This window comes from Taudactylus pleione, unplaced genomic scaffold (genome assembly GCF_031769625.1).
Source record: "Taudactylus pleione unplaced genomic scaffold, aTauple2 ptg000481l, whole genome shotgun sequence".
Lineage (NCBI taxonomy): Eukaryota > Metazoa > Chordata > Amphibia > Anura > Myobatrachidae > Taudactylus > Taudactylus pleione.
The window spans coordinates 1,534,191-1,560,622 of NW_028284883.1; the positions used below are offsets into that span (position 1 = coordinate 1,534,191).

The 26,432-nt window shown below is 42.3% G+C and overlaps 1 protein-coding gene across 2 annotated transcripts in view; it reads right to left on the minus strand.

Moving 5' to 3' along the window:
• Window positions 1-1,457: 1,457 nt before the first annotated feature.
• LOC148502833 (cytochrome P450 2F2-like) overlaps window positions 1,458-26,432 on the minus strand; it is a 44,554-nt gene continuing 19,579 nt past the window's right edge. For both annotated transcript variants that reach the window (XM_088449321.1, XM_088449322.1), the window contains exons 2-9: window positions 23,338-23,500; window positions 21,644-21,793; window positions 16,497-16,657; window positions 16,226-16,402; window positions 15,778-15,919; window positions 15,316-15,503; window positions 3,500-3,641; window positions 1,458-1,817 (exon numbers count right to left, since the gene is read on the minus strand). In XM_088449321.1, coding sequence (XP_088305447.1) covers window positions 1,636-1,817; window positions 3,500-3,641; window positions 15,316-15,503; window positions 15,778-15,919; window positions 16,226-16,402; window positions 16,497-16,657; window positions 21,644-21,793; window positions 23,338-23,479 — 1,284 coding nt within the window. In that variant the 5' untranslated portion in view covers window positions 23,480-23,500 and the 3' untranslated portion in view covers window positions 1,458-1,635. The remainder of the gene's footprint in view (window positions 1,818-3,499; window positions 3,642-15,315; window positions 15,504-15,777; window positions 15,920-16,225; window positions 16,403-16,496; window positions 16,658-21,643; window positions 21,794-23,337; window positions 23,501-26,432) is intronic.

Consider the following 26,432-nt stretch of genomic DNA (forward strand, 5'->3'; position numbering starts at 1 on the left):
GAAAATGCATCTTAGTCACAATCCGATGCATCTAGAATGCACCAGCAGACTGTGCTGATTCATTTCATATGTGACAATTGTATATCTGTGTGCACCTAAGTCTCTGAATCATTATATAAAGTGCTTCAATGTAGTGGCCACAGCTGTTTTCATTCCAAGTTCCGTTGTGCTTCATATACAGTCTCAGGAGAACACAGATACAGTGTACAAGTGTCACATATCAAATTCATCAGCACAGTCTGCTGGTGTATCCTGGACAAGGTGTTCTGCATGGTGTATTGAGGATAGGGGCCAAATGTAATAGGGTGAGAGTTTAGAAACTGTGAGAGTTTAGCAGTAAACTCTCACATTGGTCGAGTTTTATCTTCAAAATGGGAAAACATCTGAATGAGATTTTAAATTGTCAAAGTTTTTTGAGTGTGAAAATGGAAATTTGCCCTGTTGCATTGTTTTCGGGCTCTATTACATTGGCCGATTTAAACAGTGAGAAAAAACTCTCACATTTTCTAAACTCTCACCTAGGGATGTGCAGGCTCGGATTAGTTCGGATTTTCCTGCCAAATTAGGATTTTTCCCGCCAAAAATCGAGTCTCAGAAAGAGGCAAAACGTCATCTTTCAAAAGTCCATGGAAGATGATGTTTGTCCATGAAATATGATGTTTTGCCTCTTTCTGAGACCTGATTTTTGGCGGGAATAATCTGAATTTGGCAGGAAAATGTTAACTAATCCGAGCCTGCACATCCCTACTTATTACATTTGGCCCTAGATGTATGTACATGCAGATGATGCATGTATTAATAAAGTGTTGTAGGTGGGTTTTGGATTTATCACCGTATTTCTAAAAAAAAAATGTTTCTATAAAAATACTTAAAAGTTCTTATTCGTCCATCTGTAATTCAATTAATAATGTAGGACACAGATTTGTAAGTTTCAATGCATATTTAATCACCACAGAGAAACTCTACCTAATGTATATGTCATGTCTTTGTTTTGGCAATAATCATGTATTTATATATGCTTGCTTAATGATCAATCTTCTCTTATGTGTCCTGTAACCTTGATAAAGTGGGAATAGAGACCTGGTAATTAATGCACAATCCAGAAGACACATAATAAAATCTTGTCCATTATAAACGAGACAGGTAATTGCTACAATTAGGAAAAAGAGTGCTTATGAGTAAATATTTTGAATAATGTCCCAAACAGTGAACTTACAAGTTTGATAAAGATATAGTTTAAATATGTGCCATGACGTCTTATGGCAATGAGTTTGTTTGTTTTGTTTTATTTTTAGATTAGTTCATGACCAATTAAAAAAAAAGATTTGAAACAATGTTAATTATTTTGATAAACAACAGCAAATGTGAGAGATGTGAGCAATCATTACATGTGTTATAAGAGAATATGAGGTTACCGATATTTATAAGGAGTATAAAAAGAAACAATATAGAACCAAAGAAGAGAAAAAATAAAATGGGAATTGTGTAATTGCAGTATAGATCGGGAATAAATATGATTTAAAAACTGTTGAATGATGCTCTAGCATTTGTTATTGACACAGAATGAATAATATTGTATTATTAACCATTTAATTTGTATTCTGTCTAGCGTATTATAGCCATTTCTTCTCATTCTCACCGGGGGATAAGGCACATTTTGTAGGGTCGTGGGATATTGCCCAACCCACTGCTTTCTGGAGTGATATCAAGGTCCTTTTTGTCCACAATAGGCTTTGGGTTGAAGTTCTGGAGGATGGTGGTAAAGAAAATAAACAGTTCCATTTGGGCCAGACCTTCCCCAAGGCAGATACGCTTTCCTAGGGGAATGTTGAAGAAATAACATGAAAAGAAGCCTCCAGAGTATTGCACATCCCTGGCCTTCATTTATTTATAGCCTCTATACACGTTCTTCTTCAGTCTCCCATCCCTCAACTATATCAAAGATCATCAATCTAAAACTCATTTCATGCTTGATGAGCACTGATACAGTTGTTTCATTGTGAGGAAATAATCCCAACTCATCAAACTCCATGTTTCTCTGCATTTATTCATACTGTACATGGAAAAGTGGTAAGTTATGATGACTTATTTACAATAGCTTAATTTGTGGATTGTGATCTATCAAAATGACAATTCTTTGCTGTATATATTAGAGCAGAGACAATTTAATTTAATAAAAATGTTTTTAAATAGAAATAAGTATGTTAAATTTCTGCTAAAAGGCACATTTATAGATATATGGTATCAGTAAGGGTCATTTACAAATGAACAAAAGTGACGGTGCAATACATTTTTATTTGCCCAGTTGCACCTATGTATCCGCCTCATGTATACATACTGTAGATGAAGTGACCCCATAGAAGAAGTCTGTGCCTACTTTTGCCATATTACATGCATGGCTGAAAAGAACACATGGTGGAAATTAAAAACTTCCCTTTGGAGAAGATCCTACTACACTATACTACCATATATTGTATCATAGATCCAAATGTAATAGACTGTGAATTGTGGAGAGTAATTAGACGATGGGCGCTTTCCACAACTCACCTCTTTAAGCCTAAACTCTGAGACTATAACATTTGGGTCCTAAGATTGTCTTTGTAAAAATGTTCCACGTTTGTATTTTTAAATCCTTTCACATGTGTGTATATAATGTACTGTATACACCCATATCAAATGTGTCCAAAATGTATAGGGTGATTCCCAAATACTGGCATATCCTAGGCATCAACTCATTGAAAGAGGAAGAAGTTGTGCGGCTGCATGCATACCAATGAATGTCCCCATAAATGGACACTTTCCACTTCTTAAATATGAGTGAAATATCTCATACTGCAAAATAACAATATCGTTTTCGGGGGATGTAGTCAGTATCCCAGCGTGCGGAATACCAACGGTCTGAATACCGATGCCAAAATTCCGACAGGTCGGGATCCCGGCACCAGTATCCCAACCTCCGGTGTCCCGAAGGCAAGTATCGGGGTGTTAGGGGGAGCTTAGGGTTGGGTAGTGGGGTTAGGGTTAAGCACCGGGGAGGGAGGGTTAGGGTAGGGGTAGACTTACCTATATTCCCTATGGGTGTCGGGATTCTGGCTGTCAGGATGCCGATGTCGGTATTCTGACCAGCGCCATCACGACAGCTGGGATTTCATACCAACCCGTTTTGGGATATATTGGTGCTATTTAGAATACCATTTATGTGCCTATCTAAATTTACTTAAGAAGCTCATCTACTCCCAACAGGGGATGATAAATGTTGTGACCCTATTAGTCATCAATACAAGGAGTCACTAAATGATGAATGTGCTATAGAGATAAATTATTGAACTGGCATTAAGTCACTCTTTCAAAGAAATATGCCAGCACCAATCAAATAACTTTTAAATTTGTTGACATTTAAATAAAAGTTACATACTGTATCATGGTTCTTTTTTTTGTTAATGCTTTATAATAATCATTTTTGCTTAGCTAAACTTTAACAGTTAAAGGAGTCGGATACCTGCTGAAAATGCCATAAATGCCTCGTTCTTCTTAAACAGTCCATTTTGGTCCAAGAAGTGTGTGGGATCAAATGAATTGGGGTTCTTAAACTTTGTGGCATCATATTGGGATGTGCAAATCAGGGGCATGATGTTCAGACCCTAAGAAGAAATATTATGAAAAATATCCTTCAGACACTGAGGGAATATGAAAGGCTTAAAAAAATAAAACAGAAGTTGCATTTAGGAACTTTATGTCATATATATGTGCAAATTACATCACAAACATTCTACTTGAGTGTGACAGAAGCCTGATACCAATACTCTCAGATGTGAACCCTCTTTCTTCCTCAATCTTACTCTCAGGGGTAAATCTACTAAAGTGAGAGTTTTAGAAGTGAGTTTTAAAAGTGATGTTGCCCATAGCAACCAATCAGATTCTACTTAACATTTAAATAGCACCTTCTAGAAGATAATAGCTAGAATCTCATTGGTTGCTATGGGCAACATCACTTTTAAAACTCACTTCTAAAAACTCTCACTTTAGTAAATTTACTCCTCAGTCTGTGGATTCCTGCTATTTTCCTTTCCATTCTCAATTCATGTCACAGTCACAGTCACCTTCAGCCCTGTCCTCACTAATATAATCACATGCGTGGATAAGTCACTGCCTTATACGGGATCGTCAGTCTCATCCTAGTCATATCATAAAAGCGCAGGAATATTTTGAACCCTCTGTTTGTAGTGATGTCACCTTTTTTCTCTCTCTTACTTAGTGGTAATGGTAGGGTCGAACTGCACTCCACTGTATGGTAGATGGGGTGTGGTGTGGGGGTAGATGACATACCTAATATGTGGTTGGGGTGCTGCACTTTCCTTCTGACAGGAGTACCGGGTCCTGCGTGGTAGCTTGGTGGGGAAAGGGGGGTGAAAGGTGCGCTCGCCCTATAGGTGCGGTGGTTATGTGACTGTCTAGGAATATGTGCGTGGTTGCTGGCGTGTTGAGTGTAATGCGGTGGGGTGGGGGGGGAATGGATGAGGTGAGGTGTGAAAAAAAGAAGAAGCAGACAAAGATGAGGGGGCCAAATAGTTTAATGGAGTAGTCACAGTGCTTCTCCTGTACAGTCCTGGGCACAAGGGGATGGTGTGGTGGTGGCTGTGGGAGAGACTGGGGAGGTTGGTGGACCCTTTCAGGGGGCTCCTTACCATGTGGTTCAATTGACCAGCACGTTACCCCTGCTGGACTTTTGGTCGACAGTCTTAGGGAGTCTCGGGTGGTGGGAGGGGGCAGCAGGTGTAGCGGGTGGGGGAGTGCACCCTGGTGGCGTCCCGCGTGGTGATCAGAGTCTCGAAGTCAGATACCTACTGGTAGGATTTGGGGTGTAGTTGGTGTGGCCATAGATGTATGAATGTTGCTGCAAGTTTTTGCTGCTTGAAGTGAGCTGCTGCGGTTTCAGAAGTAGCTTGCTGCTGATCGTAGAGGACACCTGGTCTGTTGAGGTCAGCAACCGAGTGGTGTGCATGGGGTGCTGGGTCCACTGTGGCTGAGGAGTCTGCTGCTGCTGCCGGGCCACTTGAGTGGGTGGGGGTGCCGCTGTGGGAGCCGGAGGTGGGTGGATGGGTGGCAACCAACCCTGTGGCGGAGGGTGGTCTGCCCACGACGGGCTGTATGAGGTACACTCTGGGGGATGCTGGGCTATGCAGAGCCGGACAAGGTGGTGTGCTTGGCGCTGGCACCAGCGAATGTGGGGGTGAGAGAGCTTGGGGCGGCAGTGGCCACCAGTGGTCCCCATGGGGATGGTGAGCGTCGGTGGAGGCAAGCCATGCTAATAGAGTGTAGGGGTCCCTGACGCATTTCAGCAGGGGTTCTGCCTTCTACACTCCATTAGAACGGCTTGCCTCCACCGACACTCCCCATCGCCACGGGGGCCAACGGTTGCCACAGCCGCCCCAAGCTCTTTCACCCCCACACTTTTGCACCAATTACACCCCAAATCCTACCGGTAGGTATCTGACTTCGAGACTCTGACCACCACGTGGGACGCCACCAGGGTGCACACCCCCACCCGCTACTCCTGCTGCCCCCCCACCACCACCCGAGACTCCCTAAGACTGTCGACCAAAGGTCCAGCAGGGGTAATGTGCTGGTCAATTGAACCGCATGGTAAGGAGCCCCCTGAAAGGGTCCACCAACCTCCCCAGTCTCTCCCACACCCACCACCACACCATCCCCTTATGCCGGAGCCTGTACAGGAGAAGTACTGTAACTACTCCATTAAACTATTTGGCCCCCTCATCTTTGTCTGCTTCTTCTTTTTCTCACACCTCACCTCATACCCCCCCACCGCATTACACCCAACATGCCAGCAACTACGCACATATTCCTAGACACTCACATAACAACCGCACCCATAGGGCGAGCGCACCTTCCACCCCCCCCCCTTCCCCACCTCTCCCTTACTTAGAAAGTTCTGAGTGAAAACTCAAAGATATCTCATGGGAAATATATACCACATTATGTTGGCTCACAATAGAATAAATAATATGAGAAACAGGTTTTCAAATAAATAAGCTTGCATGGAATCTCAATCACTTTACCACAGTGAACTCTATTCATATTCAGCAACAATACTGTGAATTAGGATTAACTATCTATACATAGAACTATTGCATGCAATCTTTATGTGACCATAGCAAGGAGGGGAGCAGCTGAAAAACAAGTTGCTTCTTTATTCACATCTGCTTATGAGATTGACCATATTTGTACCATAGGACAAGACCAGGGGTGCCAAGAAGGGAGGGGGGGGAGTTCAAATTACGCCGGCTCGGGCTTGCTGGAAGGGCCCGGCGGGGGCCCGGGTCTGGCACCGCCCCCCTTCCCTTCTACATCAGAGCAGCCCAGCACACGCTGCTGTGTGCTGGGCTGCAGTGGGAGACTAAGCAGCAGCTGGAGCAGTCTCCTATGCCTATGGGGGGAGCAATCACGCTGATCGCGCCCCCCATTGGCTGTGTACTAGGCTGAGGGGCTCACAGCGCCCTCCTCCCAGCATGCAGTGCCACTTCACAGCGGTGCTAAATTGATTTTCTTTTATGTGTTTTCTCCTAAGGGGGTGTGGCCATGCCTCCCATGATTAGGCCCCGCCCCCTGTCACCCGGGCCCAACGTGGCTCCTAGCGACCCTGCACAAGACACAATAACTGACTGAGGGCCTGAGATAGGCGCTGATCTCACCACAGCTGCAAACGTCTACGAAGTATCTGTGTGTAAATATACAGATGTCGTAGCCGCCGGGAGACTACCACCAGCGGCTTTGCAAATCCAAATGACTGCGTACAAAATCTCAGCATCGCTTGCAGATCAGTCGATAAATGGCCTTTTGAGTAACCTTATTGTCATGCAGAACGGGTGCTGGAACTGAGACACCAAAGCCATTTTCACTGTGTACGGAATGACAGTAGCAGACTGAGGGGTCTATTTACTAAGCTGTGTTAGGAGATAAAGTGAACGGTGATAAGGTACCAGCCAATAAGCTCCTGACTGCCATGTCACAGGCTGTGTTTGAAAAATGGCAGTTAGGAGCTGATTGGCTGGTACCTTATCACCGTTCACTTTATCTCCTAACACAGCTTAGTAAATAGACCCCTAAGACAGTTGCATCACATCTGCGTTTGAGTCACCTTCCTTTCATTGCAACCCACCAACTGTCCCTGCCTGTCAATCACTTTGAGAATAAATCACTACTAGCTGCAATGGTGATGACACTTGACACTAGTGCGAACGAAACTCACACATGCACAGGCCACAGGTAATCACTGAACTGCAAGAACATTGGCAGTGCGTACAACTTTGAGTCAGGCCCTGATTGCTGTAATGCCCTGTCTCTGTGTACAATCAGGTCTGCTGCTAATCACTGTTTAAGCTCAGATACTAAGGTGTGTATTTATTATCGGGTACTAGATCTGATAATTATCATTTCTTATTGCATCTTATCGCGGCAATGAGAAATTAAGGTTTGGTATGTAACAAAAATCATATCCAGGGACAGGGGATCCAATTAGTCTGTGGATACTCTATAAAATGTGCATGGTAAAAAGAGTAAAAATGTGCGCATTTATCGCAAACATATGTGCTTAATGTTAAAAAACTAAATTTTACTGAGTGAAGGTAGCAGTATTTTGTATATATATATATATATATATATATATATTATATATATATATATATATGAAATTCCATCCTCTAATTCCAACTGTAATCTGTCATATAAATTTCAAAGGAAAAAATCAATACATTTAAAAACCAGCTCTGTAGGCATATACAGTAGTTGTCCAGGCTGATCTTTGTGCTCTAACTACTGTGTACATAAAACTTTGTGTCTCATTGTTGATACAGCAATTCAGAGTGTAAATTTACAAATCTGCCAAACACAATTATCGGATCTTTATTTTACAGCATGTCAGAGGTTTATTGACAAGTGGGATTATCCGATTAAAATTTTTAATGAGAATGTAGGGTGTGTTATGGATCTATGTGGAACATACTGTTCCAGCACAGTTCTCAGTATAAAGCTTTAGTTGAATGGGAAGGGCTATGTCATACACAGAAGTTATTTGTTGTCACAAGTTGTAAGATTTAAAACTATTTTAGTGTCCTAAAGAAGTGAGTGGTTTGCTCAGTAATGTCACAATGTTTAAATAGTATATATTATTTTTTCACAAAATAAGTAAATATTATTCTATCTCCATAATTCGCATACAGAATGTGATTTTATCTGTGCCCATCTCTGGCAAACTGGGGGTGAGGAACAAAACAAAACAAAACAAACAAACAAACAAAAAAAATATATATATATATATATATATATATATATGGTCTCCAGTTCCGGCACTCCAGATAATCAACCAAATCCTGCAGGGGTGCCCTCTCATAGGGATAAATAGAAGCATGTAGGTGCAGCACTCCCCTCTCAATAAATCAAGCAGAGACCAAAGGATCAATAGAATGTTTCAGTACTTTTAGTACTATCTTCAACCATATACAGATACAAAGAAATGGCTCACCTTGGGTATAGCATGGGCATGTGATAGACATTTTTATACGGTATATAATGATTTTTTTTATATATGACTATTATTGTGATCATTGTGAATGTGTTTTGATATCCACATATGTAACATTGTTGGTATCTGTAATGCTGTATATCCATTCCGCTCGTTTGACAATCATTTCATGTACATTATTGTGGTAATTGTGGTTGCTAGGCAACCAGGCACAGTGCTATTGCATTATATGTCCTGGCTCTGTTTGTGTTTATGTATTTCTATGGTGATGTGGTCCTGTAGTGATGACGAGCTTAGTTGCTGACGTCATCAGGAGGCGCTGTCAGTCTTGTCATGTGATCTGACTAGCTTGAGTTTAGCACATTGGGCAGAGGGGTGTATTTAAGGTGAGCCACTTGTTTGTATCTGTATATGATTGAAGATAGTACTAAAAGTACTGAAACGTTCTATTGATCCTTTGGTCTCTGCTTGATTTATTGAGAGGGGAGTGCTGCACCTTCATGCTTCTATATACATCTATGACTCATCGGATGATGAGGTCATACACTACGCGCCGCCGGGACAGGTGGTGCATCTCGCTTCCGGAGTGCTACACTGGGTGTTTTTCAAGTCTACTTAAAGTAAGACATTTGTATTGCCACTTTGACCTGACAAAAGTTCCACATACAGTATATAGGCACTGAAACATTGCCTTTGCTATGCCTGTGTCTTTATTAGCCAGGAGTGCTGCCATTTATTGGGATTTGTTTATTTCTTTTGTGCGGGCACCTGGCAAAGTTATATACTATACAGGGAGAGCCGCACCTTTTGGACTGTTTTATCTGAGAGGCATTTGGGGCATGCAAATGTTCTATCTGTCAAGGCTCACCTGCATTGAATGGTATTTGAACTCTGTCTTTATGTGCACCATCCTTAAGGTACTCAGTGGATTCCTGAGTTACTTGCTGTTTCTAACATTTCCTGATCTTTCTATTCCCTTGCCCATGCCTATTTGCACAATATCCTCAACACAGTTTTTTGCACTAATACTACTACACTTTTTATATATATTGCAGTGATTATATACAGTGATTCATTGCACTAAGCATTTGGCACTTTATTTGTTTTTATGAAGGATAATCAGGAGGCGCTCAATGTAGCCAGTGGCTATAATTATACCATTTATCTGGTAGGAGACATATATAGCTACTCTGAATCAGAGGCTGATGGTATTCTATACAAAGAAGCTTTACTTGATCAGATGGAATCCATTCCAACCGAATAATTATACCGGAAATTGATACATTTTAAATGGAAAGAAATTGATTTTGATTACTACTGTATCTCCCTAAGTGAATATCATCGAGCAAAAAAGATCCCGTGGGGCTTGAGGCTGAGAAATAGCCCCACAATTGGGCGTAATGACCCTGCATTCTGTAAAAAGTGGGTCGCCATTTTAAATAAGTGCTCCATGGACCTTATATTATTAATAATAGAACAAGCCACTAAGGAGGTGAATATTATCAAGGATAAGATTGCATTATTTCAGTTAATCCATAAACCAACATTGGATAATGATGAAACAGTCAAATGGTATGAGAAACTAAGGCCCTCATTCAGAGCCGTACGCTCTGAGCAGAGCGCACGCTCTGAATGAGGGCCGGGCTCCATTTTCATGGAGCGTCCTCCTGGACGCTCGTATAGCTGTGGGTCACCACCCTCAGGCTATACGAGCGTGCATTGTGATGGTCGCGATGGTCGAGACCATCGCGACCATCGAATTTGCGAGCCGGAGCCTGCGGTTGAGGTTTTCAATCGCAAGCTCCAGAGTGATTTTGGCTCTATCAGAGCCAAAATCACTCCCACTGACATCACTAGTGATGTCAGTGGGCCGGCTTCTGACGGGAGGCGTTCCCGTGGGAACGCCCCCGTCAGGGAGGCACGCCCCCGGCACGCCCACCAACCCTGCCAAAAAGGACATTGTCTATGTATCTACAATAAAATGCTATATGCTGTGCTACATTCATGTCATCAAAAAATTTCTCCTGTTCTAACTGGAACATGTACATGTTCGCGTACGATGGGGCCACACTGGTAGAATTTGCTGTCATATAAAAAGAAATTGCGAGTAAGTATCATCTCCAATAGTGACATACATAGATTTAGGTTGGGGCCTTGATATAACACATGACCAGAGAAAAAGTTCTTAGCTGCTGCAATACCCTGTGCGTGTGGAATAACTGAATAAAGGCTGTTAACATTAATACTACAAAGCCAAATAGTATCTTGAAATTGAGGTAGTAACCTAATTGTTCGCAGCAAGGTACTAGTGTCCAACAGAAATCTGGAATGGTCTTGAATACAAGGCTGGAACAAAGAATCAAGAAAAAGTGCCACTGGCTGAAAAAGAGAGTTCCTGGCTGCAATAATTGGGTGGCCAGGTGGCTTGACTAGCGATTTGTGTATCTTGGGTGTAGTATATAATACCGGAACTAGCGGATATGCTGGTATTAATGCATCAGATAGTTTGACTGGAATGATATTGTCATCCACCGCATCTGCTAATAGCATTGTCAGATCTTCTCTAAATTTTTTTAAAGGATCTTTAGTGAGCCTTTCATAGGTATTCCTATCACACCCAACTGCCGTTCGATTTCCTCTTTATAGTCACTCAAATTTTATAATGCCAGGGCTCCTTCCTTATCAGCAGGTCTGCAGATTAGCTGGTTATTATTGGCCAACTTCTTTAGTACAGTCATTTCTGCTTTGTTTAAATTTTATTGCAGTGGAAGAAATTGAGAAATGAGATCATTGGATTCCTCACCCAAAAGTCACATAAATGTCCGAATGGAGGCATTAAATGATTGGGGGTCAAATGTAGATTCAGGTAGCACTTTGACCAGTTGTTGAGGTAGTTCGTAATCACTGGCCTGTTTTGGTGGATTTTTAAAGAAAAATTATTTCCGCTTCAATTTGTTATATAATAGATATTGCTCAGTCTGCCATTTCAGTGGATCAAGGGTATTGGTGGGGACAAAAAAATAGACCTTTAGATAGTAACTTGTTATCCATGTTACTTAATTCATAGCTGGAAAGATTTATAATCAGATTTTCCGAGATCTGGGTGGTTTTCCACCACATCCCCTGCCTTTTCCACTGGTGCCCATGTCTGGTGAATTAGCATCCTCCTTGGCTCTGGTGATAGCCCCTAAAGGGTGTTCGCTACTAATGGAGTTCTGGGGGGCCTCTGTGTTGCTACCCGTAGGTGTACATTCATTAGAGGATAAGAACTCTCTTGGTCTTCTATATTTCCTCTGGAAAAAAGGTATCCTTTTATCACCTGCCTTGGAATTGTCAGTCCCGCGGTAGACATTATGATTTTCATAATCAAGGTTCACTTTAGATCTTTTCTTGGTTTTAAATTTGATTAAATTTCTCTTGTAAATCTGTAGTTGGTATTTAGGGCCTGATTCAGACCCACTCGCGAGCGGCTGTCCGCTCGCAAGTGGGTCGATGTTATGGACTGAGCATGCGCACGACGGAGGGAGCTCCGTTGTGCGCATGCGCCAGACGCGATGAGCGAAGGAAAGTCCTTCGCTCGTTGTGTCCGATCAAAGGGGGCGTGCTGTCAATGTCAGGGTCCATTCCACTCCATTAAATCGAGGTTTACCATACTCGCAATATATGCGTATTAAAAGAATTACCTCTGACCCTAAAGTCACAGAACAGGAGATTGATAATATGACATTAACATTTTTAGAATGCAGATGTCCTCTCAAATTCCTAAAAGAAGCTAAATTTAAAGTTATTGATATCAATAGAGATGTCTTGTTAGCCGATAAAACAATTGCCCCTAACAACTCTAGATTGCCATGGGTTATGGAAATTAATGTAGCTAGCAATGGCATCAATCGCATATGTAAAAAGCTTTGACCCCTGGTGCAATCAGATGGAAAAATACCCCTTAAAAATACAGCTTTAATGCCATGTTACCAATGTGGACGGAACCTATGTGACATACTTGTAAAAACAGACATTTCCAATTCTAGTAGCCTTACTAATATCAACTTTTTGTTGGCTACACTAGGCTGCATTAAATGTACTTGCACCACATGTCAATTTTTGATTGCAGGTGATACATTTCAGCACCCACATATGGGTAAAAGCTTTCATATATGTCATAGGCTCACCAGTATGACCAAATTCATTGTGTATCAGATCATATGCCCCTTTGGGCTGTCATACATTGGTAAAACTGAGAGAATGTTCAAGGAATGTATGACAGCCCACAGGTCAGCCATTCGATCTGCGCTTTATACAGGTGCCAGTGAACAGTCTGTTGCATGCCATTTCTGCCAGATCCCTCATACATTGACATAACTATGATACCATATGATAGACCATATTCCATTATCTCTATGGGTGGGGATCGTGCCAGGAAGCTATTGCAATGTGAAACTAGGTGGATCTTCAGGTTAGGGACCCATGTTCCCAAGGGACTTAATGACCATTTAAGTCTACTACATCTCGTTTGACTTGCTATATAATTCAGTTATTAGATTTTTTATAATATTTCTATGCTGTTTATTGTTCTTTTGAGTATGTTTTGAGTTTTCTCATCTGCAGTAGAATGGTTGGTACTTTAGGTATCACAAATCAAATGTTATGTAGAGATGGATAAGTGGATTTTGCTCTATTGATGCTATATCCATTACTGTGATTATGCTTATGTATGTATTATTTGTTATGTTACAGCCGTGGTGATGTTACTGTGATGATGGGTGCACATCTATGACTCATCAGATGATGAGGTCATACACTACGTGCCGCCAGGATGGGTGGGTCGTCCCGCTTCCGGAGCGCTACATTGGGTGATTTTCAAGTCTACTTAAGGTAAGACATTTGTATTGCCATTTTGACATGACGAAAGTGCCCCATATATAGGCACTGAAACGGTGCCTTCACTATGCCATTGTGACTGTGTCTTTATTAGCCAGGAGTGCAGCCATTTATTGGGATATATCTAAATCTATCTATATATATATATATATATATATATATATGTATATAAGCTATGTTCTAAGAAATATCCATCCAGGACCTCCTCAGACGACCCGAGCACACCACCATGTAGAGATTTATGCAAAAAGAGTAATTTTAATGCGGTATCAAAAAAGCACCATCATATAAAAAAGCCATCATAGGTAAGGGGTATAGGCCCTCATTCAGAGCCGTACGCTCTGAGCAGAGCGTACGCTCTGAATGTGGGCCGGCCTCCATGAAAATGGAGCATCCTTCTGGACGCTCATATAGCTGTGGGTCACCACCCACAGGCTATACGAGCGTGCATTTTGATGGCCGCGATGGTCGAGACCATCGCGACCATCGAAATTGCGAGCCGGAGCCTGCGGTTGAGGTTTTCAACCGCAAGCTCCAGAGTGATTTTGGCTCTATCAAAGCCAAAATCACTCCCACTGACATCACTAGTGATGTCAGTGGGCCGGCTTTTGACGGGAGGCGTTCCCGTGGGAACGCCCCCGTCAGGGAGGCACGCCCCCGGCACGCCTACCAAAGGGGGCGTGCTGTCAATCAACATTGACAGCATGCCACCTTTGATCGGACACAACGAGCGAAGGACTTTCCTTCGCTCGTCGCGTCTGGCGCATGCGCACGACGGAGCTCCCTCCGTCGTGCGCATGCTCAGTCCATAACATCGACCCACTTGCGAGCGGACAGCCGCTCGCGAGTGGGTCTGAATCAGGCCCATAGTTACTCATCCCAAAGTTAGTGACCAGCATGTTCTAGAAAGGTAAAGCAATGCCGATGGCCCATTTCGGCTTGGTTCAGCCTTCGTCAAGGGTCAGCCACAAATAAACTTGCAGACCTTAGACCTAGACATACCTGAGTGCTAATCACCAATGTGTGTCAGCATCGACGCGGTCCCCAAGGGCCATCCCACTCACAAACCGACAGTGGAAAAAATCAGCCCAGCTATGCTCCCAGAGGTCTCGCAGTGTGTTCCGTCGTGCCAGAAGTGACGTCGCAGAACCGCGGCTCCCACCATCCGGCCGGCTGGAACATCATGCTGCCTACAAAGGTAACATGGAGTTTGACTGGGGCCTAATACCGGAAGTGAGGGAGACAGCCATGGCAACCGCATCCATGACAACAATGATCGGACAAACAACATTACAAAGACATGCAAAAACCATATACAAAGAGAATCCATCCATGGATAAACAATTGTCTAATTAAACTTCCATTACTTAATATGTTCAGTGCATCATAGCACAGAACACAGAAAGGGAGTGTATTATCTACATGAATAAATTATCAATACATTAAGAAACAATACATAATGAAGGATTGATCTGAATAAATTCAACTCTACCTATATGAAACTCCTAATTATCAACAGTAAGTGGAGGACCATTCAGGACTTCCTATATATCCTAAAACTGCTCAACATGATGTACAAACAATAAGTCAGTACCATATCCATTGTTCAAGAAAAGGAAACATAAAACAAAAAAAAGATTAATTAAATAATGAAACATGTTCAAAAAAATATATAGGTATTACACGGTATATGAGGTTCAAAGCTAATGATATTAAATAAATGGTGTTAATAACAGTTCCTCATTAAGACCATCCATGAGCATCCCTAGAATGAAAGGGTAATGTAAGTATGAGTATGAGTGGGGGGAAGTTAATGGGGAAATTGTTTGGATATTTTCTTGACAATACTCTGTCTTTTTACTGTTTAGTCAGTTACACACTTGGTATAAAATAGGTACCTCAGGCAAGTCGTAGCCACGAAACTTAATATCCTTTGTTACTGTATGAGGAACACTCATTGGGACTATATCTGCAAATCTCAGGATCTCATAGATGACGGCTTCAGTGTAGGGCATCTTGCTTCTATCATCCATGCATGGACTTCTATCCTGGCCAATCACCCGATCTATTTCCTCTTGAACTCTCTCTGGTGAAAACATTAGCTTAGTGTTCTCAAACCCATGCCCGAATCATTGGTTTTAACTTGAGCAACAATTTTATTCTAGAGTTTTTGTATCTTATTAAGTCAGATACTGCATCGTGGCTGTACATTGTTTCAACAATCTTATCAGAAAACATGAAATTAAAATTATTGTCCATACATATCAGGACAATTTAGGGGAACCATATAAGGTAACTATGAAAGCAACTAGTGCATGATATAAATTTAGATACCCCAAATACCTTGTATAGTACCTTACCTCTCACTTCTGGATGCTTTAGCATAATTAGGAAACCATATCTGAGACTAGAACCTACCGTCTCAGTACCAGCGAAAAAAAGATTTACCGTCGTTTTCAACATTGTCTCATAGCTGAAGTGAGAATTTTGGTTCTTCTTCTCCTACAAGGACAGTAATTTAGAGCTTACTGGTATCTTTCCATGCATTTGTTTCTTTCAAGAAAGAATCAGTTATCTTGTTACTATAGAATGAACGTTTTGGTGATAGTAAATAGTTTTTCTTCACTTTTCCATCCCCTTCAATTACAGCACCTATATTTGCCCTTCAACAACACGGTTTTATTATTAATCCATTTATTAATTTGTAACTTCACACTTCCTGTCACCAACTGCAGTGGCTAAATTAATTGAAATGGAAAAATGTACCAAAGTACCAGCTGTTTACTCTTTGCTGAACACATACAGTACCTGCTCCATTTTTATAAGGAAACAGTCAATAAAGTCACGTGGGTTGTTTGGGTCAAGTGTCTCTTTGTTCATTCGGAGTCTCTTGGCCACGAAGGCTCCAAGTTTGAGGTAGTTTTTGTAAATCTTTCTATGTGGGCCTGGAATATGTTTCATGATTTTTGGAAAAACAAAGAGAAGCTGTAAAAAAAGAAAGTAGATGAGCTAAACACTGTTTGAGCACACAATCAATATTCTTCACCATTGCTGGTAAGTACACTGATTTTGGTCCAACCTGCCCCCATGTGGAGCTCATTAGATGCCAACTGTTGTTGATCAGATACAGCAAAGTCATAAACTCTTCATCTCTATAGTCAAATCGGTCTCCGAATACCAGAGAACAGATTATATTAGAGCCAGCCGAACTGAAGCCAAATGTTGGGTCCACGGGTTTCCCTGCAAAAGAAAACCATGTGTGAACTTGCTTAAATAGCACAGATCTTTTCATTTAAGTTCTTATTTTTATTTTTTCGAAAGAGTGAACTTGACTTCTGTGTCATACTGTATGGCCGACACTTGTATCCAGAATTAATTTCCAGTCATGATTATCACTTTAAGTGAAGATTATTTTTTACATTTGACAAAATAAAAACTCAACATTTAACTTTTTTTTTTGTCAAGTTTATTTATTGAAAATTTTCAAATAATACAAAGAACAGACCAAAATCAACATAAAAGTGATCATGCAAATCACAGAGGTACAATGAAAATCAAATCATCAGAGGGTTCAGTATCATTAATAAGGAATAAAGGTTAACCAATTGGCAATATGTTTCACTAGTAAATGAACAAGAGTTTTATTGTGATTGATTGCAAATAGCAGCAATGTAAAGGATTAGGAAAACTTAAGGCTATTTCTGTGAAAGTCATTTAAGACGGGATGCGGTCAGAATACCGACCGCGGGGATTCCGGCGGTCAGAATGCTGATGCCAGAATCCCGACACTTATCTTCGGAATTCTGGTGGTTGGGATGCCAGCACCGGTATTCTTATAAGTACTGGGGTTAGTGGGAGGGTTATGGTAAAGGGTTATATTTAGGGTTATATTTAGGCAATAGGGGGAGAGTTTGGGATTAGGTTGCGAGGGGGAGGGAGGTTAGGTCTAGGCTGCGGGGAGGTAGGGTTTGGGGGTTAGATTAGACTTACTTACCTGGGGGCTTCAGCATTGTAACCTTGTCAGGATGGCGGCATCAGGATTCTGACCGCCGAGATCCCGAGTATCAGCATCCTGTACCCATCCCATTTAAGACATACAGATGTGTCCTGCTACATCTTTAACACCGATGCAGCAAACATATGCACGCATTGTAGTATACAACTTGCCATGCACATGTACGATACAGTACGTCAGGCCGTGGCAGCGCTTGTATAATGCAATCCTATGGATCGTAGGAGCGAACTGGTGTGGCAAGTCGCAGTGGCGGGAAAGATGTTACAGGACACATCTGTAGGTTCTACTGACTGCAAGTAATGAGACAGAAAATCACTTTCTCCTGTATGCAAGTTACTTATTTGCTCATCTTATCTAAACTTTCATAGGAGTCTAACGATTTTTTAAAGTCTTACTGTCAATAGTTTTTAGCAATGAAATGAAACCAGTAATGCTGACTCTAGGGGTAATCCTGACCCAAGTGTCAAGTGCCATGATGAAATGTCCAGGTCACATGGAATCCTGTTATTTGGAAATCCTGATCAATTAGAGGTTGCACTCGTCATAACCATGCTAATTGGCAATATTGGCAACGATATTTATTGTGAAAACATAAACATTTTCTAATTTAAATGTCAGCATTCAAATTATTTGTGGTGTGTTTAATTTGGGCAGCATTTTATTGCTCTGCAAGATATTAAGCACATCTGTTTGCATGCTTTTATCTCCACTGCTGAGACTGAGAGTGTAGGGTGTGTTATGGATCTATGTAGAACATACTGTTCTAGCACAGTTCTTTCGTTTGCATGGGAAGGGTTACACAGAAGTTATTTGTTGTTGCAGGTTGTAAGATTTAAAATTAGTCTAGTGTCCTAAAGAAGTGAGTGGTTTTCTCAGTAATGTCACAATGTTAAACTAGTATAATTTTTTTCAAAAAATAAGAAAATATTATTCTATCTCCACAATTAGCATACAGATTTTATCTGTGCCCATCTCTTTCTGTAAAAGCCTTTCTCTAGCCTCTTCATAAATGTGTAATTAATCCAAATACTTTCAATTTTACTTTCTGATTCCTGGCCTCCTTCTGGGAGGGAGCTGAATGTCTGTATACAGCAGGGGGCGTGGCCGGGCAATGATGAAGTATTGGGGGCAGGACCGGGGGGCGTGACTGCACGATCACATCATCGTGGCCCCACCCTCTCTTTACAATGCCGCAATTAACGGTATTGTGAAGCAGGGGATGGGGCCACGGGGACGTGATTCTGTGCAAATCGTGTCACACCCCCCCCCCATGCTGTGGGGGTTTCTATCGTTACTGCATGGAATGCGGGGGGTGGCAACCACCAGGAGGCTTGTCTGCCTTTCCGGGGGGCCAGGAGTGCCACCCAATATTCAGGAGGCTCCCAGCCAAATCGGGACGGTAGGTAGGCCTGGTTTATACCATTGTGTTTAATAAAAAGAGTAAGAAGAGGAACATAGAATTACACATTAGACAGCACTGTAACTGACCTGTCAAATTTTATAAACGATAATATGTGCTCACTTCTGCTGATAAACATGGTTTACTTTACTGAAAATAGGTAGATAACTATACAGTAGACAAATGTGTCCTCACTGCTGCTCAAGTCGCAGCAAATAACCCCTCTCAGATCTTCAGGTCCTGGGAGACCTGGCTGCACCGAGCATGTTCCATGCTTAAAATTTGCTTCTTATTCCTATAAATAAAACAACTGGCAGCAACAAAACTACTTTGATAAATTAGTGATCAATTTGATGTGTGACATTTGTATATCTCTGTGCAACACAAGTCTGAGTCTGTGTAAGAAGGGCTCTGATGTAGTGACCATGGCTTATTTTCACATTAAGTTCCGATGTGCTTCATCTGCGACTTTTTATGTGTTGAAATGTAAAACTAATTCCTTGCAGTTAAAGTCACAGCCCAGAATCTGTAGTGCACTGTGTTTGGTGTTTCGCTGCATCTGGGATGCCAATAACATGCAACATTTAAAGAAACCAAAGGTACCGTACTCCGCTCGGGACATCAAGCCGGGCATCTTGTGCCATATGGAATATAGGGCCTGATTCAGACCCACTCGCGAGCGGCTGTCCGCTCGCAAGTGGGTCGATGTTCTGGACTGAGCATGCGCACGACGGAGGGAGCTCCGTCGTGCGCATGCGCCAGACGCGACGAGCGAAGGAAAGTCCTTCGCTCGTTGTGTCCGATCAAAGGGGGCGTGCTGTCAATGTTGATTGACAGCACGCCCCCTTTGGTAGGCGTGCCGGGGGCGTGCCTCCCTGACGGGGGCGTTCCCACGGGAATGCCTCCCATCAGAAGCCGGCCCACTGACATCACTAGTGATGTCAGTGGGAGTGATTTTGGCTCTGATAGAGCCAAAATCACTCCGGAGCTTGCGGTTGAAAACCTCAACCGCAGGCTCCGGCTCGCAAATTCGATGGTCGCGATGGTCTCGACCATCGCGGCCATCAAACTGCACGCTCGTATAGCCTGTGGGTGGTGACCCACAGCTATACGAGCATCCAGAAGGACGCTCCATTTTCATGGAGGCCGGCCCTCATTCAGAGCGTGCGCTCTGCTCAGAGCGTACGGCTCTGAATGAGGGCCATAGTCGCTAGAGGACACAACTGTAACCATTATATGCAACTTGAGTATCATTATTATTATTGTTATTATTATTATTATTATTATTATTATTATTATTATTATTCTTTATATACCACCACAAGCGTTATGCAGCACCGTACAATATTTTTTATCTCCTTTTTGGATTGTTTCTATGTTACCCTATTAGGGTCATGAGAGTTTGGTAGTATATAAAAAGAAGTACGAATGAAAGATTAGGGGAAGTCTGGTGACATGGTGAGATCTAAAGGACATGAAAAGGGCATGTTTTAGGTCTATGAGGCATGTGGGGAGGTCTGAGTGGCAGGTGGGCAGATCTGATGAACATGTAAGGGACATGTGGGGAGGTCTGGTTGGCAAGTGGGCAGGTCTGATGGACATTTAAGGGGCATGTGGGGAGGTCTGGGTAGCAGGTAGGCAGGTTTGATGGACATTTAAGGGGTATTTAGGGAGTAGTTCTGGTGGCAATTTGGAAAGCCTTATAAGCATGTAAACAGCATGTGGTGAGGTATTATGGACATGTAAAGGTCTTGTGGTGAGGTCTTGGTGACAGGTGGGCAGGTCTGATTATGGACATGTAAGATCTGGGTGGCATTTTGAGAGGTCTGATAAGCATGTAAGGAGCATGTGGTGAGCTAGAATGGACATAAAGAAGGCATGAGGGGAGGTGTGAGAATTTTGTAAAAATAATCTGCTTTCTGTGAGGATAATGTTTTAATAACTGTGCTATAGTCACATTTACTGTATGTTAGATATGTGTGTGTGTGTGTTTATGCATGTGCTTAAGGATGTCATTGAAGGCAGGGGCATGGGGAGATGGGGGGAGTGGGTAATAATTACCTCGGTCTGGGCTTGCTGGAGGGGCCTGGCATCACCCCCCCTCCCTTTTAAATCACAGCAGCCCAGCAGCCGCTGCTGTGTACTTGGCTGCACTGGGAGACTGCTCACGGCTGCTAAGTAGCAGCTGCAGCAGTCTCCTATGCCTGTGGGGAGAGTGATCACGCTGTTTGTGCCCCCTACTGGCTATGCGCCGGGCTGAGGGGGCTCACAGCGCTCTCCTCCCCAGTGCGAAGCGACGCTGCAAAATCTTTATTTTTTTTCCTAAGGCAGCATGGCCACACCTCCCGCGACTAGGTCATGCCACCTTCACCCGGGCCTGGTGCGGCTCTTGGCACCCCTGATTGAAGGTTTATATAAATTATGAAATCTTGAAATCTTTAGTTCATGCTATACCACCATTACTGTATGTCAATAATATTGGAAACATTTTAAAGGAATAGTTTGAGGATGAATAAAAAAGAAAGATGTTGATGGGCTGAGAGAGGTAAGAATAAGGCGCGAGGGCTGCCAGATTTATTTGTAATGGGCCCCACAGTATCTAATGGCAGCCCTGAGCCTTGCAGGCCTTGGCAATCAGCAATCAGAAAAATTATCTTCAATTAAAAAAAAGCTTTTACAAATACATGCAGTAATTTACTAAAAGCTTTAAAAATATTTTGATTATGTTAAATACAAGTTTTGTACACATCCTTTCCAACCAAATCTACTTATAACCCATGCATAGACTTTGTAACCCCCATGCTGGAAATACCTTCACTTTTTCTGAACTCAGCTATCAAATACTGGGCTTCTTCTTTCACCCTCTCCTCTAGACTTCTCCTTCCCATGCCAAAGTTCTTCAGAGTAGTGATAGCAAAACGGCGAAGGTGTCTCCATCTTTCCCCGGTCCCATACACAATACCTGTACACAGTGGGTTAATTGGACAGTTTTGATTAGGAAATATTAATTGTATATGTGATGGATTAGTTTTGCCAGTGAAATTTACTATCTATAGTAACAGGAAATATGTACATTTCCTCGAAGTACAGTAGAATTGAAAAACATCTGAAGTTTTCACTGAGGAAAAGACATTTAAGTATATTTTTCCTTGTTAAAGACAAAATTGCATGATTAAGAGAAGAAGTAACTAACAGTTTATACATATTGTGATGAGAAAATTGTATGTATTTTTATGAAATTGTTGTAAGATTGTCAGATAAAAGTATCTAATTTTTTGGAACTGACAGTGACGGTCAGATTGGGAACTTAATGTGGCCCTGAAAAAACTCTGAAAGTGTCCTCATATAGGCAGGCCAACACAACAGTCGGTTTGATTAAACACTATTATATCTAGCCATATTGGTGGTAGGCAAGGCTAATGTAACATGCAATGGTAGAGAGAGTCATAACAATGGCAGGTATTTTAGCCACCTATATACAATACAGGGAGCATCCCAAAGACCAATCTACAATATAGAGAGCATTGAAAAGACCAATATATCATTAAGTGAGTATTAAACAGATCTGCAATATAATATACACAAAAAAGCATTCCAGACACCAATATAGAATACACAGGACTTTCTAGAGACTACCAAACAATACAGATATCCTCGTGATCACCTTAAAAAACAGCATCCTAGTCACCACCATGCAATCGAAAGAGCATCCCAGACACTGATACACAATACAGAGAGCATTCCAGAGACAACCATAAACTTCAGAGAGCATTCCAGAGTCAGCCATACAATACAGAGAGCATCCTAGTGACTGTTATACAATAGAGAGAAATACAATTCCAGTGATTGCCATATAATACAGAGACCATCCCAGTGACTATCATATAATACAGAGGTAATCCAGTGACTGCTGCATTATACAGAAACCATCCAAGAGACCACAATACAATACAGAAAGCATTCTAGCGACCACAATACAATACAGAAAACATCATATTGACCATTATATTATACTATATAGAATGCATCCCAATGACCACCATAAAATACAGAGAGCAACCCAGTGACCCCATACAAAACAGAAAGCATCTTAGTGACCACCATACAGTGCAGAGAGCATAACTGTATTCACCATAGAATACAGAGAGCATCCCAGTGACAGACAAATGATAATTCATCCAGTCAAGGGATACCTGTTCACCACAACCAAATCGTATATAAATCTTTTACTTAAAAAGTGTATAAAAACAAGAATATACACCAGGTGGCTACTTGAGGCCTAAGCCTGCCCCTCCCCCCCCCACAACCCAAGGAAAAGTTCCATGCCAATGGCCAATCTGACCATACTCTCAGCTTTTGATAATATACTGTATCATGGACAAGAAAGAGCTTCATTGCATTTATTTTGTCTACAGTAAAAAAATGTTATTAGCATAAATTATACATACTTACAGAACTACTATATAGATAATATTTTTACAGTACACCAGAGATTATTATACAAACCGTTTCCTTTGCTGTACATCTGGACAGCCGGGAATTCTCCCCTTCCACTAAATTCTTCTGCATGGTCAATAAGTGCCTCCTTTAGCACCTGGTAACCGCATAGCACAACAGTGGGACGTGATCCCAAATAGAAAGTGTACATTGGGCCATATTTTTTGCTGAGCTTTTAAAGTTAAAAAAAAGAGATGATTATAAATTAAAAATATGTATCCTCATTACAGTAATACAGTAAGTATGTATGTACAGTGTATGCATATCAACAGGTCAGACAACCTACTAATCCTACAATTGCTGCCACCCACTTTTGAGACAGTACAGAAGTGATCCGCGCTGCAATTCTGTAGATCAGTTTCTGCTATGTCCATTGCAGTGCCCCAAAGCCACAGAATGATTGACGTGCATGTTGGCATTTGGGAGCGGTGATGGGGTGCATTGCAGAAAACTGGAGCATGTTGGCTCTCTTTTCTGAGCATTCCAAAGCTAGTGACACCATTTTTCTGGCCCCAGCAGCGCTATTCTGAGTAATATGAAGGTTACTGATACTGTATTTTCGATGTTCACACAATAGATCCAATTCTGCATCTTTGGATGCAGCATCGGACCACAATAGCCTGCAGTGGGTGTCCTTTTACTTAAGATGCCTCCTGTGTCTTTTGCATATTTTAGCACAGCCACTGCGTACCAAGAGGAAGCAACTGTGCTATAGCACCCATCTCTGAATAAGGCCCTGAGACTGATAGTGTAAAGAATAGGGTTAAACAACACTCAGAGTAGTAAGACATTGACCTGGAGGACAGAGTGAGAAGAGTGGTAATAAATATATCTGAAAGGGATGTAGACAGCATCCCAGCGTGCGGAATGCCGACGGTCTGAATACTGGCGCTGAAATGCCAACAGTATTGGGGTGTTAGGGGGAAGTTAGCGTTAGGTAGCGCAGTTAGGGTTAGGTATTAGTGGGAGAGTTAAGGTTAGGCACCGAGGAGGGAGTGTTAGGTTTAGGGTGTGGGGAGGAGGAGGTTAGGTTTAGGCACTAGGGGGAGGTCAGGGTTAGGCACCAGGGAGTGAGGGTTAGGTTTAGGGTGCGGGGAGGGGGAGGTTAGGTTTAGGCACAAGGGGGAAGGTTAGGGTTAGGCCCAGGGAGGGATGGTTAGGGTAGGGGTTAGGGAAGGGGTTAGAAAAATACGCTCTTCTCTATGGGTGTCGAGATTCTGGCTGTCATGATGTCGCTATCAGTATTCTGACCAGCGGCATCTCAACATACCGGGCTTTCATATCCAACCCATCTGAAATGCAGACCTAAATATATCTACAGAATAACTAAATACATTTTTGAGCTACATTTATGTACTGTGTATTGCTTCATTAAACATTTGTGGTTTCAGATATGAGAGATGCTTTGTTCAACACTTGTAGCTTGATAAAGACACACAAATGTAACATCATTTCCCATGATAATAATTTTTTCTATTTATGTGCATGTAGACAGCATTGTCATTTGGACATTTCACGACTGTATATACTCATACCCATGATAGGATGTTAAAATTATAAGTGACAGCTTTGATTATATTTTTGTAAATAAACAGTATTGTTTAAGAAAATCTCAATGCACCTTAGTTTCCTGCACATAGGCCCTCATTCAGAGCCGTACGCTCTGAGCAGAGCGCACGCTCTGAATGAGGGCCGGCCTCCATAACTATGGAGCATCCTCCTGGACGCTCATATAGCTGTGGGTCACAACCCACAGCCTATACGAGCGTGCAGTTTGATGGCCGCGATGGTCTTGACCATCGCAACCATCGAAACTGCGAGCCAGAGCCTGCGGTTGAGGTTTTCAACCGCAAGGCCCGGAGTGATTTTGGCTCTATCACAGCCAAAATCACTCCCACTGACATCACTAGTGAAGTCAGTGGGCCGGCTTCTGACGGGAGGCATTCCCTTATCAACACCCCCGTCAGGGAGGCACGCCCCCGGCACGCCCACCAAAGGGGGCGTGCTGTCAATCAACATCGACAGCACGCCCCCTTTGATCAGACACAACGAGCGAAGGAAAGTCCTTCGCTCGTCGCGTCTGGCGCATGCGCACGACGGAGCTCCCTCCGTCGTGCGCATGCTCGGTGCAGAACATCGACCCACTTGCGAGCGGACAGCCGCTCACGAGTGGGTCTGAATCAGGCCCATAATCTCTACAGAGCAGATTGTATATCAATGGCTAAATTAATTGCTTTGCTGTTTATACCCCAAATTGAGTCAGATCCTGGGGAAATGTACACATATGTCTTTCCTATCATGGACGGTGGCATACTGTATAGTCAATTCCATAATCTGCTCCCAAGCAACTTTTGCCTCTCCACTCTACAGAAGTTGCCCTGACAATAGTCACCAGTGACCTCCTATCAGCAAAATCAATTAGTCATTTCTCTGTCCTCATCCTTTCTGACCTCTTAGAAGCCTTTGATACAGTTGACCATCCACTTGTTCTCTGCTCTCTGCCCTCACTTGGCCTCTCTGATATGGTGCTCTCTAGGTTTTTCTCCTACCTCTCTCACTGTTCCTTCTCCTCCACTACTACCTTCACATCCACATCATCCCTCCCCCAAACCCAGTATGAGTACATTAAGGCTCAGTCCTGGACCCCCTTCTCTATTCACTCTGCATGTCCTCAGTTGATGAACTTATCAGATCTTTCTGTTGTCAATGTTATCTTTAAGCTGATGAAATTCTAACTCTATCTGTCCTCCACCGACCTCTCACATATATCAAACTGTCTGTCAGATATCTCCTCTTGGATATACCAATGCTTTTTCAAGCTTAATATTTCCAAAGCTGTGCTCATTTACTTTTCTTCCTTCCTTCTGGTGTCTCCCTTCACTCCACCCCATCTCACCCTCAGTGTTGACAACACCATCATCTTCTCTGTTAATCTGGTCCAAAACCTGGGCATCACCCCTGAATTCACACTTTCATTTAGCGGTAAGTTTACTAAGAATTGTGTTGTTCCAATTTTGGCTGTAGAGTGTTGGTCATTTTTTCAAACACGGGAATTTACTATGGGAAAATCGAGAGTATTTCCCATATCTTTAGAGTTAGTCAAG